Source organism: Physeter macrocephalus, chromosome 4, assembly GCF_002837175.3.
Source record: "Physeter macrocephalus isolate SW-GA chromosome 4, ASM283717v5, whole genome shotgun sequence".
NCBI lineage: Eukaryota > Metazoa > Chordata > Mammalia > Artiodactyla > Physeteridae > Physeter > Physeter macrocephalus.
The window spans coordinates 64,366,883-64,386,377 of NC_041217.1; the positions used below are offsets into that span (position 1 = coordinate 64,366,883).

At 43.5% G+C, this 19,495-nt stretch overlaps 2 protein-coding genes across 2 annotated transcripts in view; one reads left to right on the top strand and one right to left on the bottom strand.

Annotated features, from left to right (window-relative positions):
• RXRG (retinoid X receptor gamma) overlaps positions 1–17,926 on the bottom strand; it is a 24,322-nt gene extending 6,396 nt beyond the window's left edge. Inside the window, exons 1-7 of the mRNA XM_028488705.2 lie at positions 17,785–17,926; positions 15,431–15,610; positions 9,687–9,847; positions 9,441–9,570; positions 7,779–7,911; positions 6,506–6,597; positions 5,124–5,229 (exon numbers count right to left, since the gene is read on the bottom strand). Of these exons, the coding sequence (XP_028344506.1) occupies positions 5,124–5,229; positions 6,506–6,597; positions 7,779–7,911; positions 9,441–9,570; positions 9,687–9,847; positions 15,431–15,610; positions 17,785–17,857 (875 nt within the window). The 5' untranslated portion in view covers positions 17,858–17,926. The remainder of the gene's footprint in view (positions 1–5,123; positions 5,230–6,505; positions 6,598–7,778; positions 7,912–9,440; positions 9,571–9,686; positions 9,848–15,430; positions 15,611–17,784) is intronic.
• A 1,013-nt stretch (positions 17,927–18,939) lies between these two features.
• Positions 18,940–19,495, top strand: part of LMX1A (LIM homeobox transcription factor 1 alpha) — a 159,309-nt gene continuing 158,753 nt past the window's right edge. Inside the window, exon 1 of the mRNA XM_028488140.1 lies at positions 18,940–19,069. Coding sequence (XP_028343941.1) covers positions 18,940–19,069 — 130 coding nt within the window. The remainder of the gene's footprint in view (positions 19,070–19,495) is intronic.

Genomic DNA, 19,495 nt, shown 5'->3' on the forward strand with positions numbered 1-19,495 from the left:
TTCCCTGGTGGCGCAGTGGTTGAGAGTCCGCCTGCCGATGCAGAGGACGCGGGTTCGTGCCCCGGTCCGGGAAGATCCCACATGCTGCGGAGCGGCTGGGCCCGTGAGCCATGGCCGCTGAGCCTGCGCGTCCGGAGCCTGTGCTTCGCAACGGGAGAGGCCACAACAATGAGAGGCCCACGTACCACACACACACAAAAAAATTGATCATAGGTGTATGGGTTTATTTCTGGCCTCTCTATTCTGTTCCAATGATCTATATGTCTGTTTTTGTGCCAATACCATGCTGGTTTATTTTGTTTGTTTTTTAAGTATAGTTGATTTACAGTGTTGTGTTAGTTTCAGGTGTACAGCCAAGTGACTCCATTTTATATATATATATATATATTCATTGTCAGATTCTTTTCCATTATAGGTTATTACAAGATATTGAATATAGTTCCCTGTGCTATATAGTGGTCCTTGTTGGTTGTCTATTTTATATATAGTAGTGTGTATATTTGAATCCCAAACTCCTAATTTATCCCTCCCCCCCTTTTCACCTTTGGTAATCATAAGTTTCTTTTCTATGTCTGTGAGTCTATTTCTGTTTTGTCAATAAGTTCATTTATATCAATTTTTTAGATTCCACGTATAATCAGTGTCATATATTTGTCTTTGTCTGTCTGATTTACTTCACTTAGCATGATAATCTCTAGCCACTACGGAAAACAGTATGCAGATTCCTTAAAAAACTAAAAATAGAGCTACCATACCATCCAGCAATCCCACTCCTGGGCATATATCCAGAGAAAATTCTAATTCAAAAAGATTCATGCACCCCAATGTTCACTGCAGCACTGTTTACAATAACCAGGTCGTGGAAGCAACCTAAATGTCCATCAGCAGATGAATGGATAAAAAAGATGTGTGGGGGGGGTGTGTATACACACACACACACACACACACATACACAATGGAATATTACTCAACCATAAAAGATAATGAAATAATGCCATTTGCAGCAACATGGATGTGCTTACCTTTCAGTTAGGAAGAGAGACAGAAAATAGTAGCCTTCACCCCTGAGGGGCCCACAGTCTGGAGAGATAATACACACACCCATGCATTCACACACACTCACATATGCCTCCCACACATGTGCACACACACACCCTCACCACTCTCACACATACACACACGTGTGCACACACATTCACTTGCAGTCTTATACACCCTCACACACATGAGCTTGCACATATTCACACATGTAAAAGTATACACACACATTCTCCTCCATTCTCACCTGCCCTCACACACTGGTACACCCCCCACACACAAATGCATGTGTGTACACACACACACACACACACACACACACACACACTCTTCTATAATTAAGGACCTTCGTTGTAAGGCTCACCAAAGGGAAAGAGACTAGTGTGTGAAGGAATTAGCCTCACACATACAGGGTCCTTTTCAGGCTCCTCAATCTGCCACATTTCCAACATGCTTCTGTGGTCCTTCTTCATCTCTCAAAATCCTTTTTGTCAGCAAAGTTTATTTTTAATGTTATTAATGATAATGACTGGAAATCAAATAACTCTACTCACAATTTCCAATAAAAAGTACAGGAATCGAAATCTTGTTAGTCACGGTGGCCTTAAATCAGCAACTTCCAGTTGGGCCGGATCTTCACTGGACGTCACAACATTATTTCACGAGAAGTTTTCAAATTGGAGTTTTAATACTCCTCGAAAATGCGTGTAGGTCTATATTCATGCCGAAAGAAGTTTTAAGGAAATGTGGCAATATAAGAAGAACAGAGTGGCACCATCTAAAAAGGTAAGAATTACCTCCCTACATGGAAAGATTAAAGGTCTATACCAAAGCCAACACACACCTTCAAAACGTTTGATTAGAAAGCCTCTGAGTGGGACTTCCCTGGCGGTCCAGTGATTAGGGTTGTGTGCTTCCACTGCAGGGAGCACAGGTTTGATCCCTGGTCAGGGAACAAAGATCCCACAGGCCTCTCGATGTGGCAAAAAAAAAAAAGAAGCCTCTGAGTGCATCTGAATGGTATCACCATTAGATAAGAACAAGGAAGCTGAACTCCTGGTCATGGCTCAGCCACGAAAGAGGTTTATGTAATTAGGCAAAGGAAACGGCTTCTTTATAAAGTGTGAAGTTAGGCTGACATTAGCTTTGAAAACATATTTTTTTACTCTAAAAATGCCAAAGTTTTACAATGTGTAAAATGCTAACCATTCTAGACGCAAACTATTATATATCGAATGGATAAAAAACAAGGGCCTACTGTATAGCACAGGGAACTATATTCAACACCCTGTGATAAACGATAATAAAAAGTTTATGAAAAAGAATGTATATATATATATATATATACATATAACAATCACTGTGCTGCACAGCAGAAATTAACACATTGTAAATCAACTCTACTTCAATAAAATAATTTTTTAAAAATTGCTAACCATAAGACTGCTGTCTTTGCTGTCTGTCCCAGGTTTGGGAGCTAAGATCAGGATGTAGAAATAAACACACCCGCTAATAGCCATAGCCACAGGGCGGCCGTCGCATTCCTCGCTCACATGTTTGGCAACAAGGGGGACTCACAGCTTTTGAAGGCACCTGCTGTGTGAGAGAGAGAAGGTTCCTGCAAGCTCTGGCCCCTCCTGAGTTTTGATCTCTGCTTCTGGCTAGAGGAAGCAGAACTCGCCTCTGTGAGGTGTATTTCTGAAAAGTCTCCACGGAGTGGCAGCCCTCCACCACCAAGAAAACGGCCTTGACAGGGCTCGTGTGCCACCAGGAACCCCTTCAACCACTTTCTGCAAACCAGAGGTGACCAGCCTTCGGCACACTTGCCCGCCTGGTTGAGCCAAGTGACATCCCTGATGGACCTGCTCAGCATCAGGGTGGTCACCCGCTGTCCAGGCTGTACTGGATGCACCCAAGGGACATGCAGGGGCCCAGTCTCTGCTCTCCCTCCCTGAACTCTCAGGCCCTGCCCTGGGCCAGGCAACAAGTGTTGGCATCTCTGCCTAGTGCCTGGGGGCCGCCCAGTCCCCTGGCAGTCCCCTTCCTGGGAAAACAGGCAAGTTCCAAAGTTTTTTAAGTGTTATTCATTAGAAACAATGTAAATGTCAACCACAGAGCGATGACTAGATACATTAGGATACACCCATCCTGTGAAATATTACAAAATCATTGAAAATAAGAATTTTGTACTTTTAAATATCTGATAAAATGCCTAAAATAGCTAATGGAGCAAAATAATACGCCAAACCATATGATTTCAGATCTGTAAATATACATTTCTATGTATACATACATTGATACACAAAGCTGCTAGAAAGAAATATACCTCCCAAATTTACAATCAGTTTATATTACCCTATTTATTTTTAAAAATTTTCCTTATTTCCTACCAAAGCATGCTTGGCTTTTATAATAAGATAAAAAAGAGTTCTGTTTTTTAAAGAGGTAAACTGCACTACCTAGAGCCAAGTCCAGGAAAAGGATGAATATGAGCCTTCCTAGTCCTAATGCCCTGCACACAATATGTGCACACAGACACACACACACAAACACACACACACACAAACATGAGTAATGCTGCCTTACAGCTGAGAGATTCGGTGGATATCATCCAGCACAGGGCTTTCAGTCAGCTCTCACTGGCCAGAAGCTGAGCTGATGCTGGCAGCCAGGTCCTGCTTGTTGGGTAGGGCTCTTTCAATCTCACCCACTTCAGATGTAGGAGAGACTACCAGGTGCCTATCAAAATCCATTCTCCCCTTCTTCCTTGGCATCCAGCTGCACACATTCTCCAGTCTCCTTCTTGGCTAGCTGGTCCATGTGACCAAGTTTTAGCCAATGGAAGTGAGTAAAGGGAGGGGGTACCCTTTCCAGGTCAATGTGTTGCCCATATAGCCTCACCTCTCCTCTTTCCCTTCCATCATCAGCATACAAAACACAATGAGACTAGGCAACATGGTGGAACCCCAAGAAGGAAGGAGCCTGGGTCCCTGAGCGATGGTGTGGAAGAAGGTCACTGCACTAGACTGATTATCCATCCAGGACTGATTTGTGAGGAAGAAATAAACTTGTGTTCAACTATTGACATTTGGGAAGTCTGTTGTCACAGCTTAGTCTCCATAACACACAAGGCCTGCACATTTATTGTATCAACTGGCCGGACCCCACTCACACAGATGCATTCATTTCCTGTGATAAAAAACGAGCTCAGCCTCTTCTGGACAACTGAGAGATAGTGGCTTATGATCCAGGAAAAATGGGCTAATGTAAATTAGACTCCACAGAGGAATAAAAGTCATCAGTGAGAATTGGGAGCATAGGTAATTAATCCTAAAAACAAACTCATGCCTTTAAAGAAGTTTTTTTCAAGTTTCATTTTCCATTTTCTGTGAGGTTTGAGGATCATATTCTCTCTTTTTAACTAGAGTTAGTGGAGGAGGAAAACTTTTTTTCAGCTGTACTTGGGGGAAACATTTGGGAAAAGGATTTTTTTAACCACTCAGGAATACTGGTAGATGGCCTCAGAAATCCTCTGACCGATGTCTTCCTTTTCAGACAAGAATCCCAGACCCAGGACGTTGCCAGAGGCTACAGATGGCACCCTCGGGGCCAGCGGTCACCTCTCCTGGCTACCAAAGCCTATACCTTTTACTGCAGAGGGCCTTCCATGAGGGCAAAGCAGAAAGCAATGCAGTCACACTGAAAAGCACAAGCTCTTCGAAATCAGACAAACTTGGATTCACAAACTGCCCCACCATGCACCAGCTCTGTGACCCTGGGCAAGGTTCCTTTCTGAGCCTTGGGGCCTCTTTAGAAATTAGAGCTAAGGATTCCCACCATCGTTCGTTCACTGGGGTGTTCATTCAACATTTAAAGATGAATACTAATTGTTAGGCTCTGATGCCAAAGTGGTGAACAGTGGGTGAACAAGACAGACGAGACCTCCGGTTTCATGGAGCCAGTGTCTGAGTAGCTTTGAGACGGTTGTGAAAAAATCTAGACAGTGCCTGCTGCATGTCGCCATTCATTAATGGCAGATCAGAAGAGTTGCTGCGGTTGTTACCATTCTTCCAGGACTCCCTCACCTGCCTGGTTGTTCTGGGTACTTCTGCTTGGTGTAGGCCTCGAGGGTGGCATAAACCTTCTCTCGCAGAGTCTCCACCTCAGAGGGGTTGGACAGACCCTTGGCATCTGAAAAAGACAGCTGATTCAACCTCTCCTTATACACCTCTGCGGACACCCTTCTACAGAGTCTGTGCCCATTCACACAGGCCACCTCCCGCAGAGTTACGAGAGACACGCTGGATGGGGGACATTGTGAAATACACAAAGCCAGCCCTTTGTGCCCTCACACCTCCTTCCTGTGCCCAATCTACCCAATAAACTCTTGGAGCAAATGTACGCACCGCTGACTCCAAGGAGGAGAGTTGTCTTTTATCCGAGCCATTCTAGAAATACTACCTTCATACATTCATTGAGTGCTTACTATGTGCTAAGCATGGACTGAATAAAGAGGTGGGGTACAAAAACCGGACAGACCCACATCCTGCATCAATTAACAGACCACCTAATTCAGGAGATGAAGCATGTGCGTCAATGACTATGGAATTCTGAATACTCATCTTTCTTGACCCACAGCAGCATCTGAAGAAGCTGATCACTTCCTCCTTCTTGAAATGCTTTTCCTCCCTGGGCCCCCCAGGACACTACTCTTTGGTTCTTCCCTGACTCACTCACTGCCCCTTCTCGGGCTTCTTTGCTGGCTCTTCCTTTTCTCTGCAACCTCTAAATATCACCATGCCCCAGAGCTTAGGGGGACTTAGCCCTCAACCCTCTGCTCTGCCATGCCTCTACTTTACTCCCGGTCTCAGAGCCTTGCATGCCAGGTCTAGGCTGATAGCTCTCAAATGGACATCCCTGGTCCTGCCTCTTCTCTGAACTCCAGACTCACATAAACAATTGCTTCAGGGAGAGCCACTCTTGGACGTTTGCTACCCATCTCAGATTCTCATGTCCAAAGTCCTGATTCATAACCACCCACCCTATGAACTGCCATTTCAGTAAATGAAATCTCTGTTTTTCCGAGTGTTCAAGAAAACAAAATGAAAAATTCTAAGAATTCTATTTAATACCTCTCTTTCTTTCACACCCTATCAGCAAATGCCATTGGCGCTTCCTAAAAAATATATGTAGAACCTGACCACTTTTTACCGCCTTCTTTGCTACTACCCTAGCCCTCTGGCATCTCTCGTCCTCCCCACTTGCTCCCAAACATGCACACTCCACGCCCATTTGAGACCCTTTTCAAGATGGCTCAAGGAGCAGAGGCCATGAAGAGTTGACTCTTTGTCCTCCTGGGGATAGGTCTCCTGGCCCTCCTTTATCTGTCTCTGCTGAGCTAGAGGACTGGAGGACATCAGAGCACTGGGGGCCGACCATGGAGGAGAGCTAAGCATGACGCACTCACCTGGGTTAAATAGCACGATGGCTCGTAGGCACCCCAGCTCCGACTTATCCATCTGCATGTCTTTCATTTTGGAGACCAGCTCAGTCAGAACTCTGTTCACAGGAAACAATGGCAGGTGATGAGAAAATCATGAATACCAGGCCAAGGGCTGATTAAATGAATGCAACCAATATTTATTGTGTACCCACCCCCTTTTCCAGGAGATGTGCCAGGTACTAGGGGCACAGAGATGAATAAGATACACTCCCTGATCTCAGAGAGCTCACAGTTTAATTAAAGAAACAGACACAGAAGCAATACGTAACAGCAACACAAAGCCAATAACTGCCATTATCAAAGTCCCAGGGAACACCAAGGATGAGGCAGTGAACACAGAGAGGGAGCTGGAAAGGCAGCCTAGAGGATTGGGGAATTGGCAGAAATGCAACGGGCAGAGCAGGATGAAGGCATCGCAGGTCTGGAAGAACACCGCGAAGGACGGCGTTCCGTGACAGGGCAGAAATTTCTAGACACCATCAAGAGGGCTGAGTCAACTGAAGACCATGATGGTCTCCATGTGGAACATGTTGTGGGAAAAGGCAGGGAAGGAGTGGGGACATCTTAGATGGACATGCGCACGGCCCTGGAAGACCATTGATGAAATGGGGGCGGGAAGGAACCACAGGGCCCTGGCATTGGACAGAGAGACTATTTTCAATCTTACTCTTCCTTTCCCAGTTCTCCATCCTGTCACCCGCTCATTCATCTCTCATCTCTTTAAATCACCTGGCTTAATTTTCCTTTAGAACCATGTAAGGCACAGAATCCCAGACTGAGGCTGTGGCTCTTATAGCAGGATTCCCCCAGAGAGCCTGGTGCAGAGACCAGCAAAAACATCAGCTCATCTTTCCCAGATTCCTAAAGTCAGATCCTAAACCCTCATTCCCATCCAGGCCCCCTTGGATAAGCAGTTCAAACCCCCCACTCCCACCTTACTAGGGAATGTCAATAATACAGTCTCTCCCCTGGAAAGCTTTAGGGATAATAGGGTCTTTCATCTGCCAGCAACTCTGTTGGCCTCTGACTGACTCCATCTCCTTGGATTACCATTTCTTTTCATCCCTTTCTCATTCCCCAGGTTTATGTTATCATGTGCTTAATGATCTCTGCTTCCAGCCAGTACAGCTGATTGGGCTGTCCATCCTACATCCCAGCACTACCCACAGGTACACACACACACATGCACACATGTATACACACACATATACAAGCGCCGGAAACAGAATAGAGCCACCTGTCAAAGATGGAGCCAACCCCAGCACTGTGGGCACTGCTCCGGTGGACGTGTAAACCCGTGGCCAGAAGGATGCCATCCTGCACAGAAACCGAGCGGTGGGAAAAGGAGGCGATCAGCAATTCATTCCACCCTGCAAAAATAAGAAGGAGGCCTTGAGGGAAACCTGACCACACTCTTGCTTCATTGATAATCATCCAAGGCATGTATTATTATCCTTTGGAATAAAAGCAGAACCAGAAATCCAGGGAGGTCAAAAACTAGTTCCAGACGACACCACTAATTAGTGAGGGAACAAAGAGTAAGACTGGGGTCCCCTGACTCGTGGGTATGCTCCTCCCCCACAGTCTCCCCAATGCAGCCCAGAATGGCAGCTTGAGGACAAGGACTCTTTTTTCCCTCCAGTCCATCAACAAATATGGATTGAACACTTAATGGGTCATAGTCACTATGTTAGCTGCCATGGTAGATAAAGCAAGTATACCCTGCAGTGTCTGCCCCCAGGACCTGACAACCTAGTTTTACTTCTTAGGCGTTGTTTAGTAGCACCCAGCACGGCATGTAGCTTTCCATCTACACTCAGGGATCACTCATTATCTAATAAGGATGAAATAAGTGGACTGGCTCCCCAGGCTCAGTGAATCTTCATGAAATTTCCCTGCTGGCTCCATGACAAAGAGGAGATTTGGCATATGTCAACTGCACAGTGCCCCAGAAATGGGAGGCTAGAGAGATTACAGCATGTAGAATCTTAAAATAGGAAGGGACCCTGGAATCCATCTAGTAAAAGCCTGAGCGAATATCTTTGGCTTCCCCTATTTCGCCTGTGAAATGGGAATATCTCTATTTTCCAATTTCATAACAGTAATGAGGCACAGCTTCAGATTGTCTTGAATAACAATTGTTTAACTGTCTTTGAAAATTAAATGCAAATTATAAAGACTGCATAAAATTTGCATGGAAAAAGAGCCTTTCTTGGTCACTAAAAGGATTCTAGGAAGCAGTTTAAGAGAACCAATGGACAGAAAAATCTCATTAAATAGAAAATTCTCACCTTCTTGTAAACCTGCCTTGTTTTTTTTGTTTTATTTTTTTGTTTTTTTTTTTGTGGTATGCGGGCCTCTCACTGCTGTGGCCTCTCCCGTTGCGGAGCACAGCCTCCGGATGCGCTGGCTCAGCGGCCATGGCTCACGGGCTCAGCCGCTCCGCGGCATGTGGGATCCTCCCGGACCGGGGCACGAACCCGTGTCCCCTGCATCAGCAGGCAGACTCTCAACCACTGCGCCACCAGGGAAGCCCATTCCTGCCTTGTTTTTTAAATTATGTGTGTATTTAAAAAGTTATTTTTCTCTGATAATGAAATGCATGTAGAGACTAATAAAAATTTCATTAAGTATAAAAGAGAAAATTTAAATATTAAAAAAAAGAATCTTATTCCTCCATTAACAGTGTTTCATTTGGAGATGAAAATTTTGGGGGTGGGCCATCCAAATTTCAGAGCTTACCAATAATATAAAAAGAACAACCTCGCATAAGGTTATCCTGTCTCAACAAGGTGCACAGCTTGGATGGGTTAAAGCTCCATCAGGTCACTTGTTTTAGGATCCCAAGGGTAATTTCAAAATGGCAACCCAAGAAGAAAGGAGCCCTGGTATCCCTTACCTGCCCGGAGCAGAATGACCTGGTCCTCCAAGGTGAGGTCAGAGAAGTGGGGAATACGCTTGGCCCATTCAACGAGAGTAAAGAGCTGCTTGTCAGCAGCATGGCATATGTTGGTGACAGGGTCATTTGTCTAAAAAAGGAACAAAGTACTCTGAACGTACAGGTTCTAGGACTCAAACATACTCCTTCCCCATCTCCAGCCCCCTCCAAGAAATGGGAGATGGATGGAGATCTAAGACCACCTACCGAATTCTCCATGTTCATGTCACCGTAGGATTCTGTCTTTGGTTCAACAGCAAGTTCAGCCTCCAGAATCCTCTCCACGGGCATATCTTCATGGCCACTACTGGCACATTCTGCCTCACTCTCAGCCCTCTCCCGGCTTCTCTGCCTTTCTTCTTGCACAGCTGGCAGGGACAAGGACGTGCAGATGTTACCATATGCCCAGGGCAACTTTGGGAAAGTCATTTACAACCCTAAGCCTCATTTTCCTCCTCTGTAAAATGGGCATCATGGTGGTAATGAATCAGAGATGTTGTCATGTTAACAGATGAAACCAAGAAAGCAGAGCTGAGCTGTTTTCTTATGCCTGTGCCAAACTATGGGTTCTTTCAGTCCATAGTCTTTCCAGTTCATTATGGTGACCACTCTAAGAAATGTGCCTTTTAAGCTTTAATAACCTCCAATTCTGTCCTTTCTTTTAATGAACCACTGTCTCCTTGCATGCTGTCTCCCCTATCCTTCCTCCACCTGCTACCTCTAATAAACCGTGAGCATGCAATAGTTAAGTAACAAGCACATTACTCTAAAAACTCCCTCTGTCAGATCCTGTGCATCATCCTTGGCATTCACGTCCCATTAGGTCTGCCCCTGGTGCACTGGCCTGAACACAGCATCACCTGATCTGACTTGTCAGGGAAGATCTCCAGGGAGCCATGTGGGTATTTAGTAAGAGAAAGGGTGGAATAATGTCACCTAGATGACATTTCAGAATCAGCAGCTGATTTGGGAGGTGGGGAAGGGTACACAGGCAAAGGTGGAGGCTGGAATTTTCTCAGATTCCCCAAGTTTAGGGTTTTCATCAAAGAACCCTCTGGGTCTGTACATTAGAATATCAGGCAGACCCCTTTCCCAATTCTGTGCTCTTCACTGGGAGAACAGTCTCTATGGGGTTAGTTTCCATCCTCTCGAAAGCTTCAGTTTCCATCTTCTTATTCCCAGTAGCAATAAGAAGAATTCAATATTGGCACACATTTTCTAAATCCCAAGAATCAAGAAAATTATACTCTAAGCAGTGGCCAAGAGAGACCTCAGTGACAGCTATTCCATGAGCAACTTCTACCTCTCATCTCCTCTCCTTTCCTCCCCTTTGTCCACTTTCCAAGGCACCTCCTACTCTCTGAGCCACAAGGCTGCGGAATGAACTGGGACCGGATGCTGGACATCTAGTTTTTCACGCAAGTGATATTATTGATCTCTCAAAGTAGGTCAGAGAAGGGTCTGACAGCACAAATACAGCTGATACATCACCGTCTCTAATAGAGACACACCAAGAAACCTCAAGATGAGAATGATATTCAGGGGTTGAGAGGGAGGGAGGGTAGGAAGGAAGGAGTAAAGGAATAAAGAAAAGAGAGATTAAAGCAGGAGAGTAAGAAAAAGAAGAAATGGACAAGAAAGAGAGCAGAGAGGACAAAATAGGAGAAGAGCAAAAGTCATGTACCTTGGAGTCAAAGAAATCTTTTTCAAAATGGGCCCGATCACTTCCTAGCTAGTAACGTCAGACATGGTACTCAGTTTACAAAGCCTCAGTTTCCTTATATGTACAGTGGGGATTATAGTACTTACCTGAGATTGTTTTATGAAGATTAAATGAAACAATTACTTTATAGTGTTTTGAAAAAGTAGCATTTCCCCCTCCCCTTGGCCTCTCTTTACACTCTCGGGCTCTGCTCTGATCCTGTCTCTATCCCCGTTATTGACCTCTTCCTCCCTCTCCCTGTTTCTCTTTTCCCCTCATCCTTTCTTTCTGTCCATTCTGTTAGCCTTCATTCACTGACAACATACAGAAACTCTCATATGTGTTTTTATCATCAGTTGGATTTGCTGGTTAAAGTTGAACGCTTCTTGTATTAATTTTTTTTAAAGGTAGGTTAATGGGCTTCTATTTGTCTTGATTTGAAAAGATGGGGGAAAGCAAACCAAGTTCCGCTTGTGGCCCTCAATTGATTTCTTCTACAGATTTGTAACACTCAAGGAAAATAACCTTCAAGCTCCAAAGAAAATAACCTTGGCTTCAGGGAATTAGATTCTAATTCCAGTTTTGCAATTAACTGAGTGATCCTTTGCTATTCAGTTCTCCTTTTTGTGACATAAATCTTACTGTCATCAATGAGGAGTCATGTATCTGTTGTTGAAGGAAATCTTCTGCGGCGCATTTTGAGCTACTGCTACTCAGTACATCAGGGTACATTGAGGGGCCAGTGGGACCTAAAACAGGATTTTCCATTAGTCCAACATACATTTATTGTGATGTATTAAAATAGCCAAAATTTATGGAGCCCTTTCTCTGTGTCAGAATTATGCTCAACACTTTTCATAATTATATTTCATTTAATCCCCACGAGAACCCTCTGAAATGCTATGAGCCACAGAGAAGTTAGGTAACCTGTCTGAGGTCACAGAGCTAGAAAGTGGTGAAGCCAGCATGTAGACCCAGGCTGGCTGCCTCCTGAGCTTACCCCTGACTCCAAGGCTCTGTGCTGGTTGGATTAATAGACCCACAGGAATGTCAAGTGCTGACCACAAATTGCCTCAAAAATAATCCATTCTCTTTACTACCCAAACCACAATATACGACCCAAAAATTATGGAAATAGACTTCCCCAGAACCCCTGAGGATCGTTTGGTGGCCTGGAAGTCAGAGGGTCCCAGTCCTACACCCACTCCGCCATTAGCTTGCCATGTAAGCTTAGGCAAGACCCTTAGCCTCTCAGAACCTCTGCTTCTTCTTTCAGGACATGAATGTGTTACATCAGACAATAGCAAATGTCCACTCCAGCTTCACCATTATGTACCCTGGCTTTAGGCAGGTGAATTATGAGCCCACCCCAATTTCATCTCTTTCTGTCTGTCCAACTCTCTAGGAATGTAAATTCCATAGTATCACTCAGTTATCTGTTCCAGGATTTTATTATTCTTGTCCTCAAAAAAGTGTCTGAACTAAGCCCCAAATTCTGTAAAGGAAGGCCAGAAATGATAGTGGCAAAGGAAAGGCTGTCCAGTAACTTTTTAAAAGTGACTCTCCATATAGTGAGATGAGGAATTGATTTGCTTCTTTGCCTTCTCTTTGTCAGGGTAAATAGTATCAATTCCTTTAGCAATTTCTCAGAGAGCCCCTTTCCCCCTCCTAATCTTTATTACTCAGCTTTTCATCACTCCTGTTGCTCCACATTATTTTTTTTTAATGCAGGAACCAAAACTGGACTCTCTTTGCTATGAAAGAATAGTAATACTAGGTTTAAAAGAAGGACTGCCCAGGCTCTTACAATCCACATGTCCCTGTTTGACTTAAAATACAGAACCATGCTTCTCATCATTTGCTCTGTGAACCACTCTGACCCTAATTGAGCCAGAAATATTCAGGTTGAGTTATGAGAGTCAGAATTAGACTGTGAGGCAGGAGAATCGAGTATAGGTGATTTGCAATCTGCAGCAATCATGCTCTATGCTGATGAGAGACACACTTTGGGGGCATTAATTTTATGTTTTGACTGTCACAGTGGTGGAAGCTACAAAGAGGATCAATTCTATCCCAGTGAAGAGAAGACAGTCTCCACCAGCTGATTTTTCACATCACATGCTCCAGTCTAGAAAATTGTTGACCCCTCTACAGCAAGTATGACACAAGCATGAAGTAGTCACTCAAGTCATACCTGATGAATGAATGACTGAGTGAATGAATCATTTTTAGAAGCTCCTGCATTATTAAAACTTATGATTCTGATATTTAGTTTAAATCACTCATCCATTCTCTCAACAATTTTTTCTTAAATGTCTACTACGTGCGAGTCACTGGTGATATAGCAGTGCGGGGAAAAAAGGCAGGAAAAATATCCCTGCGTTCTTGGAGACAGACAGCAGACAAAATTTTAAAGTATGTTAGATAGTGGTAAGTGCTGTGGGAAAGAGACTGGGAAGTATGAGGGTGTTTGGGGCAACCTGAGACAGTGTAGTCAGGCAAAGCTTTATCAAGAAGTTGACGATCAAGTCAAGGTACAAAGGAGGAGAAGTGAGTCATGCAGGTAGCTGGGAAGAGGGCAGTCCAAGCAGACAGAACAGTAAGTGCAAAGGCCCTAAAGTGGGAGCACCCCTGACGGCCCAGCAAAGAGACTAGGAAGGCTGGAGCAGAGAGACCCGGGGCAGCCAGACTATGAATGACCTTGAAGTTATGACCAGGATTTTGCCTTTTTTTCTGAGTAAGAAGGGAAGGCATCAGAGGGTTTTGGTGAAGGAAAGGCTTCACCTGACCCACTTGTTCAAAGCCTCACTCAGGTTGCTTTGATAAGGAGAGACTGAAGGAAGATAAAGATGGAAGCAGAGAAACTTCTTAGGAGGCTATTTGTATTATTACAAAAAAGAATGGTGGCTTGGTGATAACAGTAAAAATAGTGAGACATGGAAAGATTCTGAACATCTTTTGAGAAAGAGACAAGATTTCCTCACCCATTGAATGTGGTGTATGAAAGAAAAAGAGGTGTCCAATGGCTTTTGGTCTGAGCAACTAAAAAATGGCTATTTCCTAAAATGGGGAGGACTGTGTGATGAACAGGTTGAGAGGCCAGATTTGGGGGTCTGTCACTTTGAGATTCTGACCTGGGAGTAAGAGGTCCTAGTCTCTGCTCATCACCTACCTTGGGGACCTTGGAAAACTCACTCCATCAGTCCAAGCCTGTTTCCTTGGCTGTAGAATGGTTAGGGTTATTAAGTTATTCTCAAGGGCCACCTCCATCTCAAACATGCTAGTAATATCATTTTTTTCCCTTCTTGGTAACATTCTCTCTTAGAAGGGGCTCAAACTTTTTCTTCATTGGTCCTTTCAGTCAGCCTCCCCCCCTCCTCATAGAAAAGAAGTTCTTCAAGAATAAGAAGCCACCTGGGAGTGACTAAATGCCTTGTTCCCATTTCCTAGAGAGAGAGGCAGGACCTCCTTACTCTGAAGTCTATTAAGATTCACCATTTACACCCTGTACTTGCTTGAGTTCACTAGCTAATTAACTGCCCAATTCAAGTTATTTGTATTACTTAACAGAAAGTCTTTTTGATCTGTACATAAACAGAAAGCACTTTTAGATTTTTTTTTCTACAACAACCCAGCTAACCCACACTGTAAGACTGAAAGATGTAACATTTAAAAATACATGATGATGATCTCTCTGAATGAGAAGACGAAGTCTGATTATTGGTAATGCCAATAATCCCCAAAGACTTTGGAATACACCAATCTCAGAGGATTTGTAGCAGACCAAGGTTATAAAAGCCCAGAGAGATTAATCAAACCAGCAGGCTTCCCCAGAGTGAGGATTAGAGGGGAGACGTCAGCTCGGCTCAGAAGGTCAGTCTGATGTTCCATTACAGGGCAGCACACAACGACCCCGAGACCTCAGTTCTAAGGCTGCCTGGCTATTGGAAGAGCAAGGGAGAGGGTCCAGTTTGGACCATCATCTGAGGTCCAGGAGAGGATAGGTGAACATGGAGGAGGAAGATGCTCTTGCTCTCTTTGCTCGGGGGTACACACTTACAAGGGCAGGAAGCATTCAACTGAAATACTGGAGAAATCATGGTACCCAAAGTCATCCCCGCCTCCGCTTCAAACTTCTTCCACAGAGTCCAGCCTAGCAAGACTCTTTCCTATGTCCTGCACTTGTTTCCATTATTTATATGCAAACTGCTCTCCCCCGAGTGGAGGGAGGGGTAGTGGGAAACCTCACCTTCCCTCTTCATGCCCATGACCAGGCACTTCTGATAGCGACAGTACTGGCAGCGGTTGCGCTGACGCTTGTCAATGAGGCAGTCTTTATTATCCCGACACGTGTAGATGAGGTCTTTCCTTATGGTTCTCTTGAAGAACCCTTTGCAGCCTTCACAACTGTACACACCGTAGTGCTTTCCTGGTCACAAGAAAAGGACATTCCATAAGTTATTCCTGTGTTTATTTGGGTCTTTCATGTGAAAGAACCCCTTGGCTCTCGCCTAGGGAAACTGGCACATCACCTAGGCAATGGGACAGAAAGCAAAGCAGAGAATGCAGGCTTGATGACAGGAACCAAACCAAGGCAGAGTAAATATGCCCTTCCTCGTGTCTACCACCTGGAAGTGATTCTCTGGAATCACTAATTCCACAGAGCATTATTAGAAAAGTCCTGACCTAAGATTTTGCTTACATTTATTTAATAGGGCAACTCTTATGTTTAGTTAAGCAAAATGTTCTGCCTTCATTTAAGACATTAGTATACATAAGAAATAAAAATATTTATGCTTGTTATGTGTTATCTAGCAGGAAAAGAACCTCAACTTCACACATATTTCCCCATAATTGAAGCCCAAGGACTTAGGAATCTCACTTAAAAGTATTATCCTCTATCATAAACTATGAACAAGAACTTGAGTTATAAATTTTTTAAATACTACTGCCTATTGGAGGAATAAATTGGTATATGATCTTTATGGCATAATATGACATATAATCTTGAGATGTGACATAAAGATCTGATGGAAGGTAGTTTTGCTTGATCCAGAATAATCTGTTACATGTTTCATTGCCCTTATTACCTGTTCCACACATCCAGTTTTCCAGGACTCCAGCCAGAGATGGCTAATTTGGTCAGGAGAGCCACCATACCCATGCCCACATAGGCGTCAAGAATCAATCACCATACTCTTTCTAAGTAGAAGTCTTCCCAATACTACACACCAGGCAGCTATGCTCAATGGACTGGAATTGTGGGACTTGAAAAATATAATGAAACAGATCATTCAAAACATATTTATGTCTGATTCTTGAGTATGACATGTGATACTGTTTAGTTATAGACCTGACATGACTTTCTAATTTGGTTGTATTTAGGCTGATATCAAAGTGAACTTGAAGTCCCTAAGAACTAGGCAATGTAAATATCTGCATCCCAGGAGCTTACATTTCAGAGGAAGCCACTCTAAGATGCAATGGTGGCTAGAGATAGCCTGCTTGATGAAGTTAGTCTGTGCCTAATCAGTTGACTATACTAATTTCCTGAACTCATAGCAATAATAAATATGGGATTTTATCATGGGCTCAAAGAACCTAATGCCCTCAGCTCTGAAGTATTTGTCTTTAAGAAACATGGGACCAATTTGTCATTCTGGTGGTTCTTCCATATACGAAAGAAATGCCCAACTTTCAATTAAACCATAGCAGAAAAAACTCTCTATCAGGGTGGCTGGAATTCCATTGCTATGGCAATGGTCAAGTCTGCATGATTTGGAAACAACTTTTTGAGAACAAGCAGACATCAGCTGTGTAGCTAAGTTCCAGGCACCTGGAACTTTCAGTGGAGTCACATTTTGCAGTGACTTTGGTGACAATAAAAAGATGAGAAAATATTGTCAGCCATCATAGACAACTATAGAAAAGAATCTTCTTCATTCATCAAATCAGAGATTCAAATGTCACCAAAATTGTTGAGATGGTGAGTGGGGAGGCAGGAATGATGGAGAGGTAGGGAAACAAGTCAGGAAAGAAATCATTTGGGCAAAAATGGAAGAGGATCAGAGAAGATAAAATCAGTGAAAACACACTTATTTCCACCTATGGAAACATGTTAAAAACCTAGAATGTTATAGAAGGAAATTCGCTAAAATATCAAAGGGTTTATTTTGTTAGGAACACTATAGATAACTCTTTGTTTTCACTGGTACTTTTCTGGTTCTCCCACATTTCCTATGTTGGGATATTATTTTCAGAATTATAAAAAATATTTTTTTTTAAATTAAAGGGACTCTAGCTTGAGATACTTGCTCATTACAACAGCTTCTCTATCCCAGATACACACGCAACACAGTAACTCCAGGGAAGGGCTTCTGAAATGTTTTCTATAAATCTAATCTCACCACATGAAATTATGCTTTAAATTCATTAAGGCTGTGGTGACAGAAATTTACAGCCTGGGCCCCAAGCTGGATCAACCTCAAAGACCCTTTTTCTCTCGTTGGGTACAAAGGAACCAAGTGGACAATGGAAGAGGTGTCTTCTCTGGTATCCCCATTGCATGGTGCTCTTGGGAAGAGTGTCTGCTTCTGTACATACCTGAGGATCTGTCCCCACAGATGGCACAGATGTGTTTAACCAGAGAGCCAGGGCTAGTGGATGGGTAGTTCATGTTTCCAATGCCAGGAAGCCCTGGTAAGGGTTTGATGTCCTCTGAAATGCTGACACTGTTGACCACATTTAGCTGCAAGAGAAAAAAATACAATAAAACACAGAGCCAGGGTAAACCTAATCCCTGAGGCAGAAAGCAGTAAGGCCATCCTTGAGGGAAAAGAAGTGGGTTCTATTTCTAGAAGTAGTTTCCAAGTACAGAGTATCTAAAATTGCCTATGAGGGATGTGAATTTAAGGGAGAAAAAGAGTAGCATAGAGGAACTATGTCATTTCTAAATGCCAAAACCTAAACCGAAAATCACAACACATCTACCTCAGAGCTCTCAGCTTTTACTCATTTTACTCATGTTTTATTTGAGCTAGAAATCCACGCTGAACAGCACACTTAGGACAAGACCTCTGTGTATTTCTAAATTTTTAATTAACTACATCCTGCCTGTTCAGCAGTACTCCAAGGGGAGCTATGGCCCTCAGGCAAAAGACTTAGACTCAGAGAGAACCAAGCAAAATATGCAAATCCATTCGTTTAGTGAATCAACAGTCATTCGCAAGCACTCACCATGTCAGGCACTGTGCCAGGCTCTGGGATACAAAGGTAAATAAAATGCACACTCTTAAGACATTCACAGTAAAATGGAAGAGACGATACGTGTAGTGGTCATCTCCACGAGCCTACTGAGCATGGTAAGCCAAATGCCCAAATCATTGCAATAGCACCAACAATTAGGTTAAAAGTCCCAGATCATATTTTTGAACTTGTCTGTAAGGAACAAATATCTTCCCATGAAAATATACAATCTTTAGAGCCAGAGACCAACTGCCTTGTCTTCTGGGTGCCTGACATGAACCCAGCATGTGGTAGGGAGTTGGTAGAACTGAATGGCTGAATAAACGAACGTGTGTGTATCCCTTTCTTCACCCCTTATCACAAGTTAACATTAACTCCTCACCGCCACCCCCTCCTTGTCTCCCGGTGCTCTTAGGGAGATGACTGAGAAGCTGCCTCTACGTGTTTTGTATTCATCAAAGAAAAGTTAAATAAATACAAGCCAGTCATCCAATCAGCAGTGTTTCTGTACCCATGGGTACAGGTCAACATTCTAGGCACTGTGAAGGGAGATATGAAACGGAGGTCTGTCTTTCATTCCTCAAAAATGATGACAATCTCACTGAGGAGTCGGAACGTGCCCCCAAACAAAGAACGCTTCCAAGTAAGTTCAAACAAAGGTGGTGCTGAGTAAGTGTGAGTTAAGTGCCCAGTAGAGGCACCTGGTGAATATCTGGGGGTTTAAGGGAAGGTCCACTGACTTCTGCATGGTCTATGTGACTTTTGCCTAACTGAAGTGACTGTAATTCCCAAACTGAACCAAAGGTAGGATTTTCTTCTCTATTCAAGGCCTTTGGGACAGAAGGAATGACCAATAAAACCTAAAATACAACAGAGCCTGAGTTAGGTTCCTTCTAAATTTACTAGCTTTTCAATTCACTAAGCAAATATTTATTGAGCATAGGAGGTGGGCAAAGGCTCTGGGTTAAATGCTGCAAGGGATGCAAAAAAGAAAAGACAGCTTTCAGGGCCTTGCTTTGAAATCAAAGTCACGAGGAATTTTTAAAAATTAATTCATAGGAGGGATGAA